At 34.3% G+C, this 21,630-nt stretch overlaps 3 protein-coding genes across 8 annotated transcripts; all 3 read right to left on the bottom strand.

Moving 5' to 3' along the window:
- Nucleotides 1-422: 422 nt before the first annotated feature.
- Nucleotides 423-3,604, bottom strand: LOC133693723 (N-terminal acetyltransferase B complex catalytic subunit NAA20). The gene is made up of 6 exons (XM_062115004.1): nucleotides 3,413-3,604; nucleotides 3,213-3,303; nucleotides 2,994-3,126; nucleotides 2,262-2,331; nucleotides 905-965; nucleotides 423-811 (listed from the first exon to the last, which is right to left on the bottom strand). The coding sequence occupies exons 1-6, from the start codon at nucleotides 3,488-3,490 to the stop codon at nucleotides 720-722; spliced, it is 525 nt and encodes a 174-aa protein (XP_061970988.1). The 5' UTR covers nucleotides 3,491-3,604; the 3' UTR covers nucleotides 423-719.
- Nucleotides 3,605-6,344: 2,740 nt separating this feature from the next.
- Nucleotides 6,345-12,350, bottom strand: LOC133695213 (F-box protein SKIP17-like). Of its 6 annotated transcripts, none has more exons than XR_009842393.1 (13): nucleotides 11,967-12,350; nucleotides 11,092-11,267; nucleotides 10,288-10,482; nucleotides 10,084-10,194; nucleotides 9,315-9,400; nucleotides 9,117-9,238; nucleotides 8,263-8,327; nucleotides 8,101-8,173; nucleotides 7,781-7,843; nucleotides 7,617-7,681; nucleotides 7,453-7,527; nucleotides 7,038-7,291; nucleotides 6,345-6,933 (listed from the first exon to the last, which is right to left on the bottom strand). XR_009842393.1 is itself a non-coding variant. In XM_062117102.1 (12 exons), the coding sequence occupies exons 1-12, from the start codon at nucleotides 12,312-12,314 to the stop codon at nucleotides 7,135-7,137; spliced, it is 1,536 nt and encodes a 511-aa protein (XP_061973086.1). In that variant the 5' UTR covers nucleotides 12,315-12,350; the 3' UTR covers nucleotides 6,345-7,134. The 6 variants fall into 6 exon arrangements, 2 of the variants coding, with proteins under 2 accessions (XP_061973086.1, XP_061973087.1); XR_009842394.1 differs by having other exon boundaries at nucleotides 6,345-6,919; XR_009842395.1 differs by having other exon boundaries at nucleotides 7,042-7,291.
- Nucleotides 12,351-15,322: 2,972 nt separating this feature from the next.
- Nucleotides 15,323-17,587, bottom strand: LOC133695240 (uncharacterized). Its single transcript, XM_062117137.1, has 2 exons — nucleotides 16,591-17,587; nucleotides 15,323-15,931 (listed from the first exon to the last, which is right to left on the bottom strand). Exons 1-2 carry the CDS (start codon nucleotides 17,440-17,442, stop codon nucleotides 15,518-15,520), a joined length of 1,266 nt encoding a protein of 421 aa, XP_061973121.1. The 5' UTR covers nucleotides 17,443-17,587; the 3' UTR covers nucleotides 15,323-15,517.
- Between the last annotated feature and the right edge of the window lie 4,043 nt (nucleotides 17,588-21,630).

Raw genomic sequence — 21,630 nt, 5'->3', positions numbered from 1 at the left:
GATTTCAATTTTGAGGTTTGGATTTGATATCCACAGAGTCCACTCTTTGGATTCAGGTGAGGGACTTGTACGCGAAATTCCAAGGGATGTTTTCAGCATGAGAAATGTAAACAGAGGCTGTAGTTGCCGTTGCTCGGTATTTTGATACGTCTTTGTAGGTTTGTGCTTGATCATCCAGTGATCAATTTTTTTCCCAATAAGTTTGATATCTTTATATCAAGATTATAAAAAAAAAATGAGAGAAAAAACAGAATGCATATCTTTTTTATTGGGCCATAAATAGCCCATTTTGAGTTGAAGGAATAGAAATGGACTAGAATATAACGGAGCGCATGTTTGGTCATCACCAGACATTCACAACGTACGATGACTCATCGCATGCTGAGATATTTAACACAAAACATCTAAAAGAAGAAAAGAGAGGAATCGAAAAATGCCCTGGCGCTCCTTGCGGTGTCTCGATGGAGAGTTGGCATTCTTAATACTACTGAAGGCAGAAACATAGCATACAGGAAAACAATCAACAAGCTGTCCATGAATCCAAGACGAAAGTTTTGTAGTCCCTTCTTCATGCAATCATACTGAACAAATGAAAGATACAAGGCACTATTCTCTTTTATAAAACATAAGTTCTACAATGGACAAGATGTCACGGGCATCATTGTTGTTCCAAGAGCCAAAACCATCACTTCAACTTCAATTGTCCACAAAATGCAGATTTAATCATACTCCAATTCATCAGGAGTGACAGGCCGTTTGAGGGGGATAATAGATTTCTTTCCGACATCCCGAGATAAAGCTTTCCTCATATCTGAAAACAGAACACAGCATTGTAAGTGTGAGAAGCAACATAAGCTCAATGTAAGGGATTTAAGGATGCTTAAGCCAAATACGGAATACTCACCTAATCCATCTTCCTCCCCTGAATAATAGCGCAGCACCCTTCTATAGATTACATACCCAAGCTGTTTGCAAAGACAGAAGAATAAGAATCATCTTGTCTCATTGACTGAACAATAAGAAAAACGTAACATCCAAAACACTCTAGGCTAAGATAAAATAACTCCATGGTCATATATAAATGCATTATAAAGACCTACTAATAGGAAGACCACTATCTGCATATTAATTGCAAGAATGGACCTTATCAAAGTAGAATATAGACCAGAGAATCTCAATAGTAGCAGGTAGATGTGAACTTCATAACAGGTAGGAGACTAACTTCATAATGCAGTACATGAAGAATATAACCTTGTCAAGTAGAAAACCCAGATAATCTCCAATAGGAGTAGGGCAACATCGATGAACTGCCTAACTAAAGATATTTATCAGTAGTCTATATCAAGAAAATGAATTATATAATATCTGCATACTGAAAAAAAGGATAAAACTGGCAAGGTGGTGCAGGTGGTAGTTTCAAATTTTTTCTTTCTTTGAATTGGGATCATTACTTTCATTGTTTATTATGAATTTGGGCCATGGTCCGTAGATCAGCAGTCCTAGGAACCCTACTAATGAGCATATGCTGATTCAACACTATAAAGTTCTAATTCCCGGTTACATGCTAATCATTTGTAGAATAGGGCTTCTTTCATTCAGAAAATAATGACACCATCCCTCATAGTTTTCTATTAAAAACATCAACTTGGCAGCTAATAAATTCTCTGATTAATCTATATGAACGATCTGAACCGAACAAGCAGCAGCAACCAAATTCCTTTCTAGCTGCCATACTAGACAAAAAAAATTATGAAGTCTTTCCGGAGGGATTGCTAATACAAGGCACATGACCAAATTCAATTAATACCCTAACAAGTAAAAAAGAATGTGTCAGAGAAGATAGAAGTTAGACATCCATGCATGGGGTCAAAAGATTGCAAGAATTACACAAATTGAGCAAATTTCCAGAATTATCCATTCAAAACTGAGATTGTGCAGAAGATTATCCAATAGTAATCTTTGCAAGGCATCTAAGCACCTTATGCCCCTAGATTTCTTTGGAAGGCACCTGTTGGAACAGAAGTCCAGCAACCATTTTGTAAGAAAGGATAGGACTACAGAAACAAAAAAAACCAAATTTAAGAGGCAATAGCCAAACGTAGCAATGTGGAATCATATTTTAAAATGAGATAAATTGGAGGTTAGGTTCAGCTTCTTTCACTGAAGACTATTTCATGTTTGTAAAATGCAAGCACTAGAGACTCAGAATGATCAACCAGCAAGAAATGTCTAGATACAAAAAGAATTCAAAGAACCATTACCTTCTCATACATCTTTATGGCTGGTGTATTTGATGCTCTCACAAAAAGATCTACAAAATAAGCCTTATCACTGCAAAAAGGTTTCTCATGTTAGAAAGAAGCTGGGGAGACTTATTTTAAACAAATACTAGCCGAGAGACAATCTGCAATTCAAGAAGATTCAGACACAACCAACCAAACAAACTTTCAATTAATTGCATCCAAATTATACAATATTGCAGAAGTGGCCCTCGGGCCATCGACATCATACACTCTACTGAAATAGATTTCGCGGAAAACCAGCTATATCTGATCTTGGTTGGCCGGCAACAATTAGAAGAAGAGAAACATATCATTCAGACAATCTGTTTGTGTCAAGATGCTAGTCAACTTAAATAGAATGATATTTAGCAAGGAAGAAATAACAATGTGGCATAAATTGCAGGAGGAACTATTTCTCCTTCAAAAAACCATAATTCAAAGCACCTTGTAAAGCTGCAAAGTCTTGTTGAAGAAACTAATACTAATAGAATTGGAAACCATAAGCTAAAATTAAATTTGAATCAACCTCTCTGAGTTTTCTAAGTCCCACAACAGTTCTATAGAATGTCTAAAACATAAGAAACAAAAATTTTCCATGAAAACTGTGATAAATTTCTGAAAAATCAAATCAAATCAAATCAAATTCATATCTCCTATTAAAATAGCAACTAAAAAAAAAACATAATTGCAAGTATGGAAGGCAAGTCTTACATCTTGTCGCTAATTTCTTCCAAGAGATTCATAAGCTTCTTGGCCAACTGCTGCCTGCGGTATTCTGAGGCCACAGTCACTGCTGTCACGTGACCATGCCACGACTCGCCTTGTCCTTCTACTTTACCCATTACTGCAACCCATTCATATGCAATTCACAATTTATTTTACTAACAATTCATGAAAACAAAAGCAAATTAGTAGGGAGAAGAAGCTTACTGTAACCCATAACTTTGTTTCCTGGACCTTCAGCGACATGGAAATAATCGGGCCATCTTGCCAAATAGGTCATGTAGAATGACATATTGAACTGTACAGGTTTCAAAATTCATTACTATTGTATTACAGAAAAGAATTGAAGGAAAGTAGAAAGAAAGAAAGAAGGGTTTAGACAAGAAGAAAGAAGGGAGGTTTTTTACAGTTTCGGTGAGGTGGTCGAAATTGACGGAGGCGAAGCGGAGAAGATCGTTGCAGCTGAATCGTCGAATAGTCGTCATCTTCCTTGAACCTCGTTGTTTCTTGGATGTGGCTGGCAACTTCCAAAGGGGTCAAAAGTGAAGACGCAAAAGAGGGAGCAAAGCTGGTAAAGGGCGAAGTAATGGAACTATGCCAATAGCAATACATCGGGCCCTAATTGAGTTTTTTAGATTGGGCCGACATAACTTGCATTTACTGGGCCACGATACCCAGGAAACAAAGATGGAAGAAACCTTTGCTGCTAGCGACGAGCAAAGAAAAGCTGTAACCTCACGGTCACGGAGAGAGTAGGATAAGTTTAAAACGTTCCCTGGCTGGACAAAGTTGAACACAGACCGCGCAAGCAAGGGTAACCCTGCCCCTGCTGGAGCTGCTCGGTTGGTTCGAGATGCTCTCCACAGACTCATCATGGATTCCGAAGCTGGTGTTGGCTGTTGCAACGTTTTGAAAGATGAATCATGGGTTGTGAAGATAGGTCTGGAAATGGCGTGGAAAATGGGAGTCAGGTGGCTCCTGCTGGTGTTTGATTACCAGGTGGTGCAGCTATTTTTGTCTAAAACTCACGAGGAGGCTGGTTGTTACTCTATGGGGCAACGTTAGACAACGATACTGCATTGGAGAATTTGAATAGGAAAATGAGGGGTATAGGGTTATTGATGGATTGTATGTAATTCTTTTGTTTCTGGTTATAATATAACCAAAACAGAAAAGAATAATAAATTCGGCAAAAGATACAAATATTCTTTGTTTATATTTGTTGTTGTTTGGAGATATGGGAGACCTTGCCATTACAATACCCATCAGGAACGAAGATGCAAACGATTCATTCAGAAGAAATGCTGTGGCCACCAGACAATAAAATAGTTGATAGGATTCGGAACAGAATCAGCGAGCAAGCTTTGATGATGTACGACATTTCAGCGGACTTTGCAGCGTTCGAAAATCAAGAAAAGCTTTAATTTACTCCCAAGATTCATGTTTTATACAAGTTAATAGATGGAGGTGCATGAATCTCGGTGAAATGGAGAAAGAGGGGGAAGCTAGGGCAAAGGGATTCAAATGATCGATCGTTGGAAGCAGTGGACTCAAAACGCAGTTTTAATTAAGAAAGAGCGGTGGAAACACTGCGTTTTAGTTGTTTTTTATGCCAGTATCTAGTATTGCCACGTGGTGGCCTAAGTATGTTTTCAACAGGGAAGGAATCCTAAGAAAAATGGCATAACAAATTCAAGCTTCTCTCTCCCTTCTCTTCTTCTCCCTTCCATGTCATCCTTTTCTCTCTACGTCCCTCTCCTTCTAGTTCTTAATATACTCATTGATACTCAACCACTTTTAGTTGCATTACAATCATCACCCACGTCAATAGCTAACTTGGAGGAAATCCAAGTTGGGTCTCACTGTTAGGCTCATTACAAGTGGTATCAGAGTCACGTCTCTTCGGACGAGTGCGATGGCTCCTACTATCTTGATGGGGCGGCTTTATATGTGGAAGCTATATGCTCTTAGTTTGGGAGCCAGCAAGACCGTCTCGAAGAATTGATGGAATTAAGACAAATGGGTGGTTTAGAAACTTACATACAGGATTTTGATATCCTATGGAATTGAGCTGAGATCTCAGAGAAACAGGCTCTTGTATTCTTCATTGGTGGGCTAAAATTTGAAATAAAAAACCCCAAGTCCCTTAAGAGCGTGTTTGGCAGTGTGGTTGCGGGTGCTTTTCAAATAACTTTTCGTGCCAAAATACATGCCAACGATGTTTTTTTATTTTTTAAAAATTATTTTTGACATCAGCACATCAAAACGATCCAAAACATACAAACCATATTAAATTTTAGCAAAAAAAAAAAAAAAATTCAAATTTTTTGGGAACGCGGCCGCAGCCGCGTTCCCAAACGGTACCTAAGTAGGCCTACAGCCTTTCTAGATTACAAGAAAACACTCTTTCATAGAGGTATAACATTCAATACTGCACCAAATCTATACATCATCAGTACATAGCTCAGACAATTCAAACTAAACAGAACCCTTTTCAATCTAATTACAGAAACTCTACCACGACCATGTCCCAAATTCAAAAACCTTCTTCAAATAGCATATTGTCTACCCCCGCACGGAAACACTTCATCAAAAGACCTGTTAAAACTACCAAACCACTAAGAAATAAAGATCTAGAAGATACAGGGCAAAGGGTCTCCGCTTTTGATGTGATGAGAAATTTGTGCCTGGTCACATGCAAAAGTAGTAAACTAGACTCCCTTTGCATTTTTTATGATGAAGAGGATAGCGAAGATAATGGTGATGTTACCATGAGGGAAAAAATTGATAAGATAATTCCATACACATCCCTTTATGCTCTGGAAGGTATTAAGGGTTTTCACACCGAGTTATTGATAAAGTTGATAAGCACCTTGTGTCTATCTTGGCAAATACTGGAAGCACACATAATTTTATTAATACGGAGACTGCTGAGAAATTACAATGCAGTCTTACAGTCATTAACCCCTTACTGGTTGGAGTTGCATATGGAGCACAATGACATGTACCTCTTTACACAGGCTGAGGCCACGAAAACAAACAACCCCTAGTGGTTGGGGACTGCTCGCTCGTGGATCCTCTGGGTTCTCAAGCAGCGGCGTCGGTAGGTTTGCATGGTGGGGCTGTTGCAATCCACCGCTGACAATCGCCGAGCGAAGTTCTGACTGAAGGTGCTTGAGCACCTATTTGCATGACTATCTAAGGGAATGTTTCCTTAACCCATGGGAAAAGTGTTCAAGGGGTCGTTGGGAGATGATATTCATCCAAAACAACAAACGATGAAAGATGACAGACACAGCCCACAGTCCATGGATGAAATGATGGGAAACGACAGGGAGAGATCCCAACATCAATATGACCCCTTGTAAGCCACATTATACATTTTTCATCGATAATTAATGAATATGATATCATCCAATATCCTGGATACAAATTTCACGGTAAGGTAGAGGAGTCCACCACCAAGTATGGTAAGAAAATATATGTAATATAATATAAAAGAGCACAATTCCGGGAAAGGGGAAAAAACTTCCCCAAAGGCTTCGACAGTCATCTCAGTAAACAAGGACGGCAAACCCCCAACTCAATCCACTGTCCGGGAACATCAGCAGCTTTAAAATCTACAGGCATCCGATGTACGGGAGGCATGAAAGTGATGATGTAATGTGCAAGAAAGTCCATTGTCCACTAGTCAATTCAGCAAAGGTTCTAATCAGCTTGCTCTCAATAAAAGCCTCCCTTCATAAATCCACGAAGCATAAGAGCACAATGTTAGAGAAAAAACTGGTCCACATCAATTAGCATGCAACTTGTCAGTACCCCGGCCTTGTTGATTTGAATACTGATAAAATGTCAGGAATAAGGGCTTCCCAACATGCGATTCCAGTTCTTTAACTTAATCATCATGCATATCCCTGTCAACCATGTTCTGAAGAAAGATAAATACTGGTCCTTAAGTGGAAGGAGTTATCACTTCATAGAGTTCAAATACTTGCAATCAAAAGCATAGTTGACAGAGACGGAGATGGATACCTACAAATCCCAAACCTTGCTGAACTTCATGGTTCACCTAGCCAAGAGGATAATCAAACTCATCTGAGCTCTCCTCAAAACAACATATCCAGAACCTTTACCCCTCCTCATTACCACTAGTCTGATCACTACTATAGTTGATTTCAGATGTACACATGAATGACAAACCATCTGATGCACGACTGCTCAATTGTGATGACAGGCTGACCTCGCTAGTTAGATCGCTATCAGTCATTTGGCCAAGGTCGACAAAACTGCAAAAATCAGATTGACAACCAAGGAACTTAATTCCAAAATCCTATGTTTTCTGCTCTTTTTCCCCATTTGATATTGGCTATTTAGATAAGAATAGAAACTGGAGTTTGACTCCAGATGTCACCAACAAAAAAGTTTAAATGAACGACAGATATCTGACCTTCCTTCTGATGGAAATTCTGCTAGCAAACAGATATCAGGCCTTTCTTCTAATACCTGCTTTGTAGGAATGATACTGCCAACAAGCACCAAAATACTTTACATGAATCTTAACAAGTATAAATATCGAGTAAGCATGATAAATGCAAAAAGAAAAAAATGCACCTTAAACTGTAACATCTGCCATACGAATCACCTGCAGCAGCCAAACCTTCCCTGTTTGATATATCCTATTAAAGTGCAGTAATCAGAATAAGAAGAAAATCAAGCAGGAACATGAGAATCAGACCAACACAAAGCAGAAAAAACAACAATATCAATCTACCCACAAGATATCGAAGAAATCTAAAGTCCCCAGCAAGAACTGATGCAAATAATCGGGCAACTTCCAACTGCAAGTAATGAAATAAATAAGTGAACAAGGAGGGAAATAGGAAATATAATAAATTAGTATTAGCATTTCATAGGTTGATGTATATTCTATATCTATAGATATGGATTATCCAGATGCTAGCCCATTTAGGAATTGAACCATATGAGTCGTCGAAAGGATCTCAGAGACCCTCCAAACCACAAAAGCCAAGATCTTTCACATTCAAAGAGATTTAAGGTAAAGAAGGTGGAGAAGTGAAAGGAATTATGGCCTTGCCTCTTTGAGATGCATGCAGTCTCGGAAAATCAAAACTTCCAGCAAACTCCCACCCATGTCACCACCAAGGTTCCTGTTAGTTTCAAGAAAAACAAACCCTTGTAAGATTTCAAATAGAGAAAAGAAAATATCAATGTAGTTACATTCCATAAAAATGCAGACCTCAAAAAGCTTCCGGTGATAGAATATGACGTTGAAAAATCTACATATTTTAGTTTGCAAAATCCCTGTACAGGTAGCCAGATCTTGTTAGTCATTAGAGTTCAATTCAGACAAAGAACAAACTTTGTATTGGCTACAAAGTACAGCGTGTGCATCTTACAGACCAAGTACCAAAATCAAAGAACTGTAAAGCAAAGAAATGTATTTCTCAAACTTTTCCTTTGTTCTGTGATCGAATCTTGGTTAGATCAAATTTTGACAACAATAGTGAATGGCATGCCATTAGACCAACCATCACTGTAAAATTGGTACTAGAAATATTAATGACAGAGTGTATAGATTGCTCGTTCAGGTCGTGAAGTGTAGATCCATTCCATAATGCGAACTAACACAATTTTAAGATAAAAAGAAAAATTTGCTATTCCCCCCTGGAATTTTAATAAGATTGGTGAACCAAGCAATAAAGTTTGAACAATGAAATTAACCAGAAGTGAAAATTCAAGCCATGGTGCTTGAAGCAACCGACAAAAGCAGACCTCTCTCATGAACAAAGAGAAATATTTAACTAGAGATAAAAAAAAAAAACTTGAGATTGGAGAAATTGGGTATGTTATAAATTGAGTACAAGTGGGACTTGATCTCCCACAAAACTCCATTTTTTAAGGTCATCCATTGGCATTATGCCAACTATGAAACATTCGAAGATTTTGCACAACAGAGTAAAGCAATATTAGGTCTTACTTAAAAGTGGGGAGAAAAGGAAAGATTAGTACCAATTAAATGGAAAAGTAGTAGCATGCGGAAATTCATTGTTATCAAAAACATAGCTGTACCCAACTTGACTTTTGACATACCTTAACAAGTATCCGAAGTTTATAATCATACAGCTTGAAACCTCTTAGAGCCAGTGAGGTTAAATTTGGACAATTATTTACTAGATCCACACAGGTTGATGATTTCAAACTGTCATCTCTTCCTGATAATGAACATGCTCAAGTTAGCAAAAACATACACGAGCAACTAAAAGAATTCTCAATAAGAAGGTGCTGCACCTGTTTTTGAAGATTCAAAAAACAAACGCTCTATCAAGGGACAATTCAAGCTCACTGACACCAATGTTTGCCTCAAGTCAACATGTCTGCTCCAAAAAAATAAAATTCATCTACCACCATAAAGAGTAATTTTTGCCCAAAAGTCTTAGAAAGAATGGCTCAAAATTAATTATCAAAAGATAAGTCACGTGAAAATATGCACTTGTCCTCGTTACAGGATACATATTTAATAATATATTTTGCATAAACTAACTCATGAATATATCTACATGAATTGCCGATGCATAATTATATTAAAGGTAACTTGTAAAATAAACACATAAAATTCCATAAAAGAAGCTGACTTAAGCCACTAGAACTTTCTAAAGGTGAGAACTAAAATCAATTAAAAAGTGCATGAGTATTAACAAATTATTGTAATAATAATATTACCTTGTTACCACTACAAAGATAGCTAAAAAATGCTGATGAGGAAAGGTAACAAAATAAACAAAATAGGCATATAATTATTACTACTTGGAGGAAGAGAATAGCTACTGATAGCCAAACTTGGAAAGTTGTGTGTATGTATAAAGCATCCAATCACATCGTTAGTAGTGGCATTTGAAAATCACAACAATTTTGGGAGATGCAATGCATCATTGTTTACACCTGCTGTATCAAATCCACTCCATTTATCAATGTTATTCAAATAACGCAACCACTGTTATTACCCTAATGTAATGTTTTTAAACCAACATTATCACACAGACAACAAACTCAAACTTACAGGCCAATTATTTCCAGGTCAAGCAGAGATGGGCAGGCTGACAATGCCCCACAAAGTGATGTGTTGTCAATTCTTTCAATATTGTATAGATGCAATCCTCTCAAAACAGCCCTTGTATTACGAAAAACACAAACATTAGGATCAAAAGAAATCACAGATGTGACAAAAAAATCTGTAATCGATGTCTCCAAATTCCAAACATACCCAGCAGCACCATTGTCCCCACTTAAAGGAGTTAAGCAGTATCTAGTAAGAGTGGATGACTCCTTCCCCTGTCTGGTCTTTTTATCATTCCATGAAAAGTTAGATACTTCTACAGCATTCCTAATTCCATAAACCAATGGTTGACAAGATCCATGAGGCAGAGTCGGACCTGGAACTATACCAAGCTTAAGGGACCTAAGTGACCAAGTGAGTGAGAGAGAAAAGGAAATCAGCAAGGCCACCAACAATATCCACATATGACATCATGGGAACAGTCATAAAAGATGAGAACTAACTAATACACCTTGCATGCTATACAGCATAATTCTCATTCATCAATATAATACTCAATACAGGCTCACTTTAGTATAATCAACAGAGTATTTCCCAGTACAGACAGAGAAGGATTAATCCTTCTCCATACTGAACATACAAACAAACATCAATTAAATTTCATAGTCATATATGAGATCAAAATGAATGAAATACTATATTTAAAAAAAAATTATTTTTCAGAATCTTCATAATTACATAATAGGGGATCTAAATGAGATATTGAAACTGAGAAGGAAAAAAAATGAAGGCTGCATAGGTAGTACATCAGGCTCAATGTAAAGAAGTTTAGCTTTCAAGACAAATCTTTGGTATGTTATGATTTGTCTTCTTTACCACACCGAGCCAAAGGAAATCAAAACTTCTAAAATTCTATCACCAGTGATACCTAATATAGAGATGCAAAGCATATAATAGACCCATGAGAACACTTGCCACAGGATATAGAATTGTTACGTGAAAAATTCTTACCGAAGGGCTTTTCCAGCACGTTGGATCATTGTAGACACAACTGCATTGTTAACTTTTGGGACCACAGTTGTCAAGTCAATATTGGCATAGCACAAGGGATCCATGGCACATTTGTAGAACATGGAACAAGTTGCAGCAGCATAGCACAGGCTTTGTGCATCAAGCATAGAAAATAACTGCACGTGCATAATGCTTATGAATCGATCATTCAGAAAAAGAAAACCATTTTACTATAAAAATGAATTTATAATTAACTAGACACTCAAATGCTCAGCACGAGCTGAAAATGACAAAGTAGACATTTCCATAACAGGAATCTAGAAATTCTTGATTCTAAATCAACAAGTGCCATCAAACCAAACATGGCGGCCTCGTAACATCTTCATGGATCTCGGATCCACAGAATATTCACCACATCAATGTATCAGAATATAAGCACATCAATGCACTTTCAAACTCAAGAAACTATTATATCTGGCAGTATTTCGCTGCTACTTAATTAACCACGTTAAATTAATGCCATCAACATTTTTATGCAATCAATTCATTTGAAGCCACATCCATCAATCAAAGCATTGCGAAATGGAAATTCAAGATTACCAAACACAAATCATGTTCCCTTAAAAATTCCTCTACAACACCTGATTAGACCATATTCACGGAAGCAAGCAACACGAAAAACTTTTCACTCATAAATCAACCAACAAGTAAACCAAACCTTGAATTCCACATTACAATAATAACGAGGCTTTTAAAAAAATCCTACTGTTATCGCCGACAAGCAAAACACAGCCAGCAACTTGCATGAATTGAAATTCTCAAAATCTGAACAAAAACCGGCGAGGAAAGAAAAAACTTGGCAATAAAAAAGAAACCTTGATGGTGAGATCAGGAGGGAGAGCCCAGGTGAGTGAATTATGAACGGAAGAGCGTTTCCTAGCAGAGCGGTTGCCGGCTTCGAGAAGAAGAGATCCTAGTTTAAGGGCGCGATCGATGAGGAGAGACTGATCAGCATCGCAAGGGGAGGAGTCGAGGAGATGCTCCAATGATTGGTCGATGGAGAGAGAATGAGAGTCAGCTAGGTTAAGAAATGTTTGGAGAAGGTTGCCGACTTGATTGTTCATGTTAGGGAGTTTGTTAGGGTTCGGAGGAGGAGAAGAGGGAGAGGAAGGGAAAGGGCAGGGGCGTTTGGCCATGGAGGTCGGGGTGTGGAGGAGATCCATGGGGGGTGAATGTGTGTCTCTGTGTGTGTGTGTGGGGGGGGGGGGGGGGGGAGAGAGAGAGAGAGCGTGAGGAAATGGGAGTCCCCGTTTTTAAGAGATGTGGAATACGGACAAAGGATTGGATGGCACGTGGATGAATACGTGGGGGTTTATTGGAGTGGGGGATAGGTGGCTGGTTATGGGATATTTGAGATTGTGATAGTATTTTAAATTAAAATATTTTTTATTTAAAAATATATTAAAATAAAATTTTTATTTTAAAAAATATTTTTAATATTATAACATCAAAATAATTAAAAAAATTAAAAAAATTATTTACAACATGTTTATAAACAATTTTGATTGTTTTCTCGTTCCATTGACTTTTTTCAATATTAAATATAAAATAAAACTACGATCAAAGTCATAAATAGAAATTTATATTCGAATTTAAAGAAATAATAATAAGAATATCTTTCATTCTTAAGATTGTTTTTTCAATTCTCTGTTTTTTCTTTTTTATATATATCTATCTCTTATATATTATAATTATTGATAATTACAGTTTCGAATTTCATAGAATTTCTCGCTAAATAAAATGGTTCATAGACTTCTTTTTTTAACATGAACATGCAATTTTTCTGAGATGAGGAACTCAGTTACTACACTCGACCTGTGTTTTTTAGATGAATCTCGAACATATGTATGATAAATCTACAACAATAAAAGAAAAATAAGATTTTTTGCATAATTAGTAAGAGACGTGAGATTGCAATCATGATCTTAATTGTTTTTATCTCGCTTCTCAAGTATTGAATTATAATTAGGGGAAGTGTAGGAAAAATTAGGAGGTCACAAACACCTCAAAAGACCCATTCCACTTACTCAGGCAATGTTTTTGGAAATTGGATTAACATAAACACATAAATATAGAAAATGAATTCTTGTGCATACATTCTCTTGAATGGGGTGTTTGGAAATATGGTAATGGTTATTTTTCAAAGTATTTTTCACTCATAAATATATTAAAAAAATATTTTTTTATCTTTAAAATTTATTTTTGATATCAGCATATAAAAATAAATCAAAATAAAAAAAAATTAATTTTAAATAAAAATAAATAAATATATTTTGACCAACCTCTGTTTGGGCCGCAATATCAAACGAATACTTATTAGCAATTAGCAAGTAAGAGCTGGTTTGGTAGTGATTATTTTTTAAAGTGTATTTTGCTTGAAAATATATCGAAATAATATTTTTTTATTTTTTAAAATTATTTTTGACATCGGTACTTTTAAACGATCTGAAAATATCTAAAATTTAAAATTTTAAAAAATATTTTTTAAAAAATACTTTTAAAATGCAAATACAAATTAACTCTGAACAAGTATAAGATACTATAATAGATTGAGATTTAGGAGGTATTTGGGAATGTGGTAGAAATTATAATTCAAAGTGTTTTTTGTTCGAAAATGAATCAAAATAATATATTTTTATTTTTAAAAAATTATTTTTAACATTAATAAATTAAAATAATTTAAAAATATAAAAAAATTAATTTTTTTTAAAAATATAGTTTTAACCTCGTTATCAAACACTGCATTACTTGGATTCAGCACAACTGGACCTCGATTTAATTATTGTTATTATTATTATTAACAAAACTTTTGAACTCAATTTAGTACAACTAGTTAATGCACTTTCTTACATGGTACTTGGATGCGGGTTAATTACTTACGAGGACTGGAGGAGAAAAGACACAACGAAGTACTCAATATTTTAACAAGAGCATCTTTAACTCCTTTCAAATTTCTCTTTATATATATATATATATATATATATATATATATATATCTTAAAACCCGCCACAGCCCACAGCCCACAGCCCACGATTTGTCACATTCACATGGCCGGCCACGGAAGTAAAATATTCTGGGCAATTTTTCGTAATGAATAAATTAAGGGCATTGGATGTTTGCCCACGTGATAATAAGTAGAGTGCTATTCTATTTGACAATTTTTTGGCTAATTAAGGTGAGATGTTTGTAATTACGTTGATTTTTTTAATTTTATTTTGATTTTATTTTTTATTGTTTCAGTATATCAAAAATAATTTTTTTAAAATAAATATTTTCAAAAAAATATTTTAAAGCAAAAAAAAAAATATTGTAAACAATGAATCTGGCACCTCTAGATACTATTGTACAATTTTTATCTTCTTCTTTTGTTTTTTTTTTTTTTTTCTAATATAAAGCGAATGGGTGCTGCCAGAAACAAGCCAGGAGCAGTCATCATTCACTCTCTGAAAAAAAAAACACATCTAGTAGAATTTGATACAAGTCCTACAGTGATTTCAACTGATAATTCACGTAGGTATTACACACTTTTCATTCCAGGTCATTTTCTTTTTTTGTTTTTTCTATTCTCTTTCTAATTTGTGGAAAAAAAACTAAAAAAACACAATTACTGATGCCGTTAAAAAAATATTAACAAAATAAATCCAATAACACTAAAATAAATCATAAACAAAAAGAATCATATAAGCCACTTAAAAAAATAAATCATAAATAATAAATAAAATGAAACACATAAGCCATTAAAGATGTCAGAATTCGCTTGCCTTTAGCTACTCATGCCTACCCGATCACTGTTAATGATTTTTTTTATGTTGATAAATTCTTTTCCCATATCAATAACATCATCATTACAGTGTGTATTCAAAATCTTTTTCGTTTTTTCTTTCTTTTTTTCTATCTCTCCCCTCTCTCCTTATTAAATCCTGTCTTTCCAATTTTGCAATTGCAATTTAAAAGAATCGCAGACGATACTCACGAACGAATTAACGAATCATAAATATCATTTGCAACTTTTTAAACTGTATTATTTCTTTATATATTTTTTGCATTGTATTATTTTATCAATTTTTATTTTACAACGCGTAAAAAACAGAAGTCACTTACACCGAACCCTTGTTAGAGAAAAATATCGAGGACTCCCAGATAGACGCTAACAGAAGCTGCTTGTCAATATGCGGGCTCTATGAGGGATTCTTCAATCCCCACTTATCAATTTCTTATTTTTCAATTTTGTAAAGTGAGCAATTCAGCCTCAGTAAAGATCAACAAAAAACATACAAGGTCCAAATATCACCGTATTCCAAAGAATTAAACATCATATTCCGTTAAAAACATTGGATAAAAAGATAACTATCATGCAGATGATACCTAATTCTCATCCGGAGCAGGCATCAGCCGAAGTCTTCCTTCTGAAGGCTGATTGCCATCAAAAACCCTCTCTTCTGCCAATAACGACTGTAAATCACTGCCATTTGCCAGGCTGTTGAACTCCACAGCTTTAGACGGCATGGTTGGGTACCGTCGTTGGCAAAAGGTCATTAATCTCTTGACTGACTGCAAGTATTTGCGAGTTGTTTCATCATTCATAATGTGGGCCACACTGTTGGTGTAAATCTTCTCACGAGCTGAACGTTCGTGGATACCAACCATAGTAACACCAATTGGCCAGGGTGCATTTCCAATTGCCAGTCTAATATAATGATCCATTGCAGCTAAGTAGTCTCGCCTCATGCAGCACTCAACCATCAGAAGCAATCCTTGGCGAATGTCACTTGGAAGAATCTACAATAAGAATGCAGCACCAGTTGAATGAATGGCAGTTATCTGTAATTCTAAGTATAGGTTTTGGTGTTGAAAATGAAATGATGGGATAACTCTTTCTATAAAATGCACCCTTTTATCTCCATGTGCAAGAGAGAGACATTGCAGCACAGTTATCAGCAGAGAAAACAGAAAGGACCCAGAGCAGACCAAAAAATAAGGCCAAATGAACAGAGAAAGGGCAAAAACAAAGGAGACTCGGAAGTCGGAATAAGCCTAGGTAATAGACACATAATGCTTTCTGCGAACTTAAATTTTCCATTGCACAGAGCAATATTACTCATATTCACCGCATTATGCTACCATCTCTTATCTTAACGGTAACATTATCACAGGTCTAGAACCCATCTGCATTGGCTGGGATCATAACATGTGAAATAGATTTACTAGATCCCCGTTAAGTTTGCTTTATATCAAAGGAAAACAGTCATCTAAGTCTCTAATGATCTGGATTGATTACGGATGGACTAGACTCGCATATTAGCATAGTTTGGCATCATGCACACAGAACGCCCTAAAGCTACATAACCAGAAACACCATGCTAACATCTAAATTCACAGAGAACAGTTGCCCTGTGACATCAAAATTCAAAGAAAAAACAAAAAATAAAAGCACTCACCTTCTTCCTACTAAAATCGAACAAGGGATTCAAATACCTAGCACACTGCTTGAAAGTTGCCACCATTGACTTCCCTTTCGCCGTTCTTTTCTCTGCTTCAGCCATCTCATCCAATTCTTGATTCCACTCGTTCAACAACCTCTTAAAAAACACCAAGATCTTATCCTCTTCACACAATTCCTCAAAATTGGCCTTCATTCGCTTTGAATCCAGATCATTATCACCCCCACCAGCCCCACACTCACCACCAAGCTCTCCATCCCCTTCCCCTCCCTCCCCATCCTCTCCCCCTCCATCCTCTCTGTCCTTCCTCTTCCTCCCACTCACAATCCCACTCTTCTGCCTCTTCCTCAACTCTGCAATATCGCGCAAAAAATCATTGGTCTGCCCCTCGGTCATATCACTATCAACCTCAAAAAGTCCAGCTTTTAGAACATACTTTAACCGGTCAAGACGAGCATCGTCATCTTCACCAAAGAGAGTAATTGGTTGTTTGAGGAATCTGAAGCGGCGAATTACTTCTTGTTTGGGGAGTACGAGGTTGTCGATGTTTTGTTCTACGGTTAGGGGTTTCGATGTGGTGGCGTTAGAAGAGGAATTTTTGGTTGTGGTGGTGGCGGCGGCGGTGGAGGCTGCTACGCTGGAGTTTGGAGTAGTGGTGGTGGAGGAGGAGGTGATAGAGGAGGAGGAGGATTGGCGTTGGGATTTGGCTTCGAGTTCGCGTTTTTCTTGTTCGCGGAGTTTTTGGATTTCTTTTTGTTGGATTTCGGATCGCTTGAAGAATTTCTTTCCGCCGGTATCTTGGGCTAGGGTTTGGCGTTTCTTGAGGAGCTCTTGCTTCAGGAGATCCATCTTAGGGTTTGAGTCCGCTGGGTTGATGGCGGATGGTGAAGTCGAAACGCGTGTCGTGGACGATGCCTGGATGGTGGGTGTTTCGGTACTTTTCTTTTCTTCAAATGGGTAGGCTGTGGCCTGTGGGTGACTATGAAGACATCAAAAGGTTCAAAACGGATGTTGATCCTTTTTCGAGACTGTTTGGTAGAGTGTAGCTTCTTTCTTTTTTTAATTACCACGAGATGACATGCCGCGCGCTGCCGCGGGTTTATAAAACAAATATATTTGATAGTGTTATAATTATGAACTAGCACTAGATATGTAATAAAAATTAAAGGTATGATGGAGCAAATATTTCATAACGAAAAAAAAAATTGTGTTGGTGATCCAAAACTTAGAGACTGAACAAAATGATTTGTAGTGATTTACAATGTTTTGTGAGAAAAGATACAGTGTTTTCGCTACATGATTTAGCTTTTCAGTTAATAAAAAGAAAAAAAATTACAAAGCTAAATTCTCTACCAACTTAATATTAAAAAAAAACCAACAAAGATAATTTTGGAAGGAAAAAAACCCATGAGAAAAAACGTTGCAACAATTGACAATATTTTATGAGGAAAACTATAACGCTTTTCCCAAATAAAATCAAATAAAAAACCATTTAAAGAAATATTGTAGCAATCCACAGTGTTTTGTGAAAAAAACTACAACGCTTTCCTCATATGATTTAGTTTTATTGTAATTATAATTCTTAACCAACTCAATATTTAAAAAAAATCAACAAAGATAATTTTGAAAAAAATCATAAAAAAACCACATGGAAAAACACTGCAACAATTCACAATATTTTAAAGAAAAAAATTATAAAGCTAAATTTTTAATCAGCTCAATATAAAAAAAAATCGACAAATATAATTTTGAAAAATAAAGAAATAAAATAGAAAAACTAAGTGAAAAAACATCATAGCAATCCATAGTATTTTAAAGAAAAAAATTACAAAACAAAAATTTTAAAAGATAAAATCAACAAAAATAATTTTGAAAAAAAATAAATGACAAAAAATAAAAAATCAGAAAGTTGAAAAAAAGAATTGAAAAAAAACAAAAAAAAAAGGAAAAGCTAAAAAAAAAAAAAAGAAGAATCACTGTGGATTACTGTTGTAATCCACAGTGTTTTGTGTATGGGGAACAGTAAATCCCCCACACGGTTTAGTATATTAGTTAATGTAAAAATTATTTTGTTAATTAAATAATTTTATTTTTTTATATTAGATCTTATATATAATTTAATTTTATAGAAATTATAATAACATATTTTTTTTAATGAAAATCTGTTTTTTATTTGTTTTACATGCAATAATTAATCTCACCACAATTTGAATTTTAATTAGATATATATTTTTAAAAATATATAATTATTTTTTTAACATAATTTTTTTTAAAAAAAATACAACAGCAAAAACTACAAGAATACTTGTGTTAAGATTGTTTGTTTCTAAAAAATTGTTGAATGAAAATGATTTGGAGCAAAATAAAAAAGTAATATATATAATGAATTTATTAAATAATATGAGATGATTCAAATCTAATTGAAATGGTAAAGAAAAATCATATAGTCCGGATAAAGTAAAGGGAAAATTAGATTCAGGTATGTGGGATTTAGATTGAAAATGTGAAATTATATCAAATTATTTGAAATCGATTTGAGTCATTAGCCAGTCAAATTATAATCGTAATTTTAAAACTTCATTAGTTAAAAAAAAAAAAAAAACCGGAGCAAAGCAATAGACTTGAAAAAAAAATCATCAATGCAGTATTTTTTTTAAATAATAAATTTTAAGCAAAAATATAATAAATGCTATTGTCCTATTATACGTATACGTACACATACACATAAAGTTAAAATGTGTGTCGTTTTAAATAATGTTGTTGTTTTTGTTCATCCTCTCGTGTGTTTACTCTGAATTATAAAATTTCAAAAAAATAATTCAAATTGATTTTCAAACTAATTTTTGCATAATTAAATCATTTTGAAATCAAATTAGAGCTTAATTATATATGTTTTTTTTTATAAGGGAGGGTTGAATTGAAATAAAAAGATTAAAATAAAAAATACAAGTATTACAGATGGTAGATTAAAATTTTCTGTCAAAAATATAATTGAGTCCCCCGCTTTTTTTAGCTATCAAGTGATTGATCCCTTGAATTTTACAAAATTTAATTTTGATATCGAACTTTATTTTACTCATTTTTTAAGTTTTTTTTTGTTGGAATAGAGAGATGAAGTTATTGGATTTTGACTTTAAAAGAGAAAATGTTTGTTGGTAAGGAATATAGCTACCAAAACATTTGTTTTTTTATTTCAAATAGTTTCGTACGATAAGAGAAGTTAAGATTAAGTGTTTTTTTACATTAAAAACACCTAAAAATCAAATATGAGCTTGAGAATTTATTTTGTCCTAGTGGATTTCAGGTTTTGGGGCTGTTTTGCATGTTTCTTGAGGCCATGAATTGGTTTAACAAGATATCTAGGATGTTTTCTATGTGTTTTGGACAAAAAATAAGTTCAAAATATTTTTTTGGTAAAAAAACAAAGGATCTTGTTTTCCGATCATTATAGTAACCAGATTATAAGGATGAATACACGACACGTCGTTTGCCCCTTTAAACTTAAAAAAATATACATAGGCATGTGTGCTCTGGCTAGTTTTTATAGGGTCGCAGTCGGGTTGTTGCTTGATTGGGCGAGACACTAGCCTAGCCTACCAGGCCTTGTAGTGCCTGGTTCAATTTTTTTTTAAAATATTTTTATTTTTTAAAAGATAATGCATTAGTTGATTTTTTTAAAAAAATAATTTTGAATTTATATTTTAATTAGATTGTGGTGATTTTTTAATGATATCAAGTGTGTTTAGTTTTTAAAGAGTCACGTATGATTTATCTATGATTTTTTTTAATTTTATATGAATTAATTTTTTTAAAATATTGATTTTTTATAAAAAAATTCATATCTGTGGCCTTGTATTTTTTTTGCTTTTATTCAATAAGTTTTACGTGCGTGTCAATTTCTATTATACATTTTATGTGTTTTTCTATTACAATTTTATTTTGATAGAAAAATTCATTAAATACAACAAGGTAAATTACCCATGTTGTGAAATTAAATATTTTGATCTTCTTTTGTTGGTTAATTTTTTTTATAGCATCTTAGTATTAGGTTGATGTTTTATTATGCAAATATATATTTTTTATCATGTAGTTAAATAAAAAATGGTTTTGGAAAAAAAATTATAATCCCACTGGAGTCCATAATTCGGTTCACAAATTTGACGTGCTAACCTAAGTTACTCGGTTCATAGGTTTAGCGAGTTCACCCATTGACTATATATTTTTTTGTTTTTTTTTCATTAATTGTTTTTAATAGTTTTTTTTCTCGATTTTATCCTTCAATATTAAAATGGTTGGAAAATAAACTTTTATTTTTAGGCTGATGCTCAATTTATTATATAATTAAAAAAATATTTTATAAAAAATAAATTATTAAACTCAATAGAGTCAATGGCAAAGTTTGCTTGGGGACTGAGATCGATCTAATATGCCACAGTCTCAATAGTTTTTGTGGAAAAAAGTTATTATCTTAAAATTTTGTTAAAAACTAAGTCATGTTTTTACCAATTATCCAAATTACCTTTTGATTCATGAAATCAATTAATTTAATTTGGGTCACCTCTAAGGTGATTTAGTTTAAAATTCGAGTTAGATTGCAAGATTTCAAGATTAACTCGTTAAATCAGGTTTAATAATATAATAATAAAAAAAAATTGCACTCATAATATTTGTTATATTTAAATTTTTTTATCTAACCCATAACAAAGGCTAAAAAATATAAGTAGTGCACTATAAAACATTGCCACAGGTCAGCAAGTTGGTTTGAACATCCTCTCACTCTGAACAAAGCATTTACAGTGTGAGAAAGCTCTCTCAGCCCTTTTATTTTCGTATGGTCCTTATCATTATTACGTATTTTACATGTGTCCGCAAAAAAAATAAAAATCAAGGAGAATACAAAGAATTAGAGTGTGCCTTGAAAATTTCATAAAGTTGATTCACATTTAAAAGGTAAGTTATTGTTTTATATTTTAAATTGTTTGTTAATAAGTATCTCATTTATATTCTAAAAACATCATATACTTCTAGATCATATAA

The sequence above is a fragment of the Populus nigra genome, chromosome 5 (assembly GCF_951802175.1).
Source record: "Populus nigra chromosome 5, ddPopNigr1.1, whole genome shotgun sequence".
Lineage (NCBI taxonomy): Eukaryota > Viridiplantae > Streptophyta > Magnoliopsida > Malpighiales > Salicaceae > Populus > Populus nigra.
The sequence above is the reverse complement of the archived record's forward strand: the minus strand, read 5'-3'. Positions and strand labels throughout refer to the sequence as shown.

Excerpts from the sequence above, each read along its gene's own strand:
- LOC133695213 (XM_062117102.1), bottom strand. The coding sequence starts at position 12,314 with ATGGATCTCCTCCACACCCCGACCTCCATGGCCAAACGCCCCTGCCCT. Across the intron at positions 9,401-10,083 it reads GACCTGGAAATAATTGGCCT|ACATGTTGACTTGAGGCAAA; the intron begins GTAAGTTTGAGT and ends TTTTTGGAGCAG. Across the intron at positions 9,239-9,314 it reads TTTTGAATCTTCAAAAACAG|GAAGAGATGACAGTTTGAAA; the intron begins GTGCAGCACCTT and ends GTTCATTATCAG.
- LOC133695240 (XM_062117137.1), bottom strand. The coding sequence starts at position 17,442 with ATGGATCTCCTGAAGCAAGAGCTCCTCAAGAAACGCCAAACCCTAGCC. Across the intron at positions 15,932-16,590 it reads TCGATTTTAGTAGGAAGAAG|ATTCTTCCAAGTGACATTCG; the intron begins GTGAGTGCTTTT and ends TTCTTATTGTAG.
- LOC133693723 (XM_062115004.1), bottom strand. The coding sequence starts at position 3,490 with ATGACGACTATTCGACGATTCAGCTGCAACGATCTTCTCCGCTTCGCC. Across the intron at positions 3,127-3,212 it reads AAACAAAGTTATGGGTTACA|TAATGGGTAAAGTAGAAGGA; the intron begins GTAAGCTTCTTC and ends AATGGGTTGCAG. Across the intron at positions 966-2,261 it reads CCATAAAGATGTATGAGAAG|CTTGGGTATGTAATCTATAG; the intron begins GTAATGGTTCTT and ends CTTTGCAAACAG.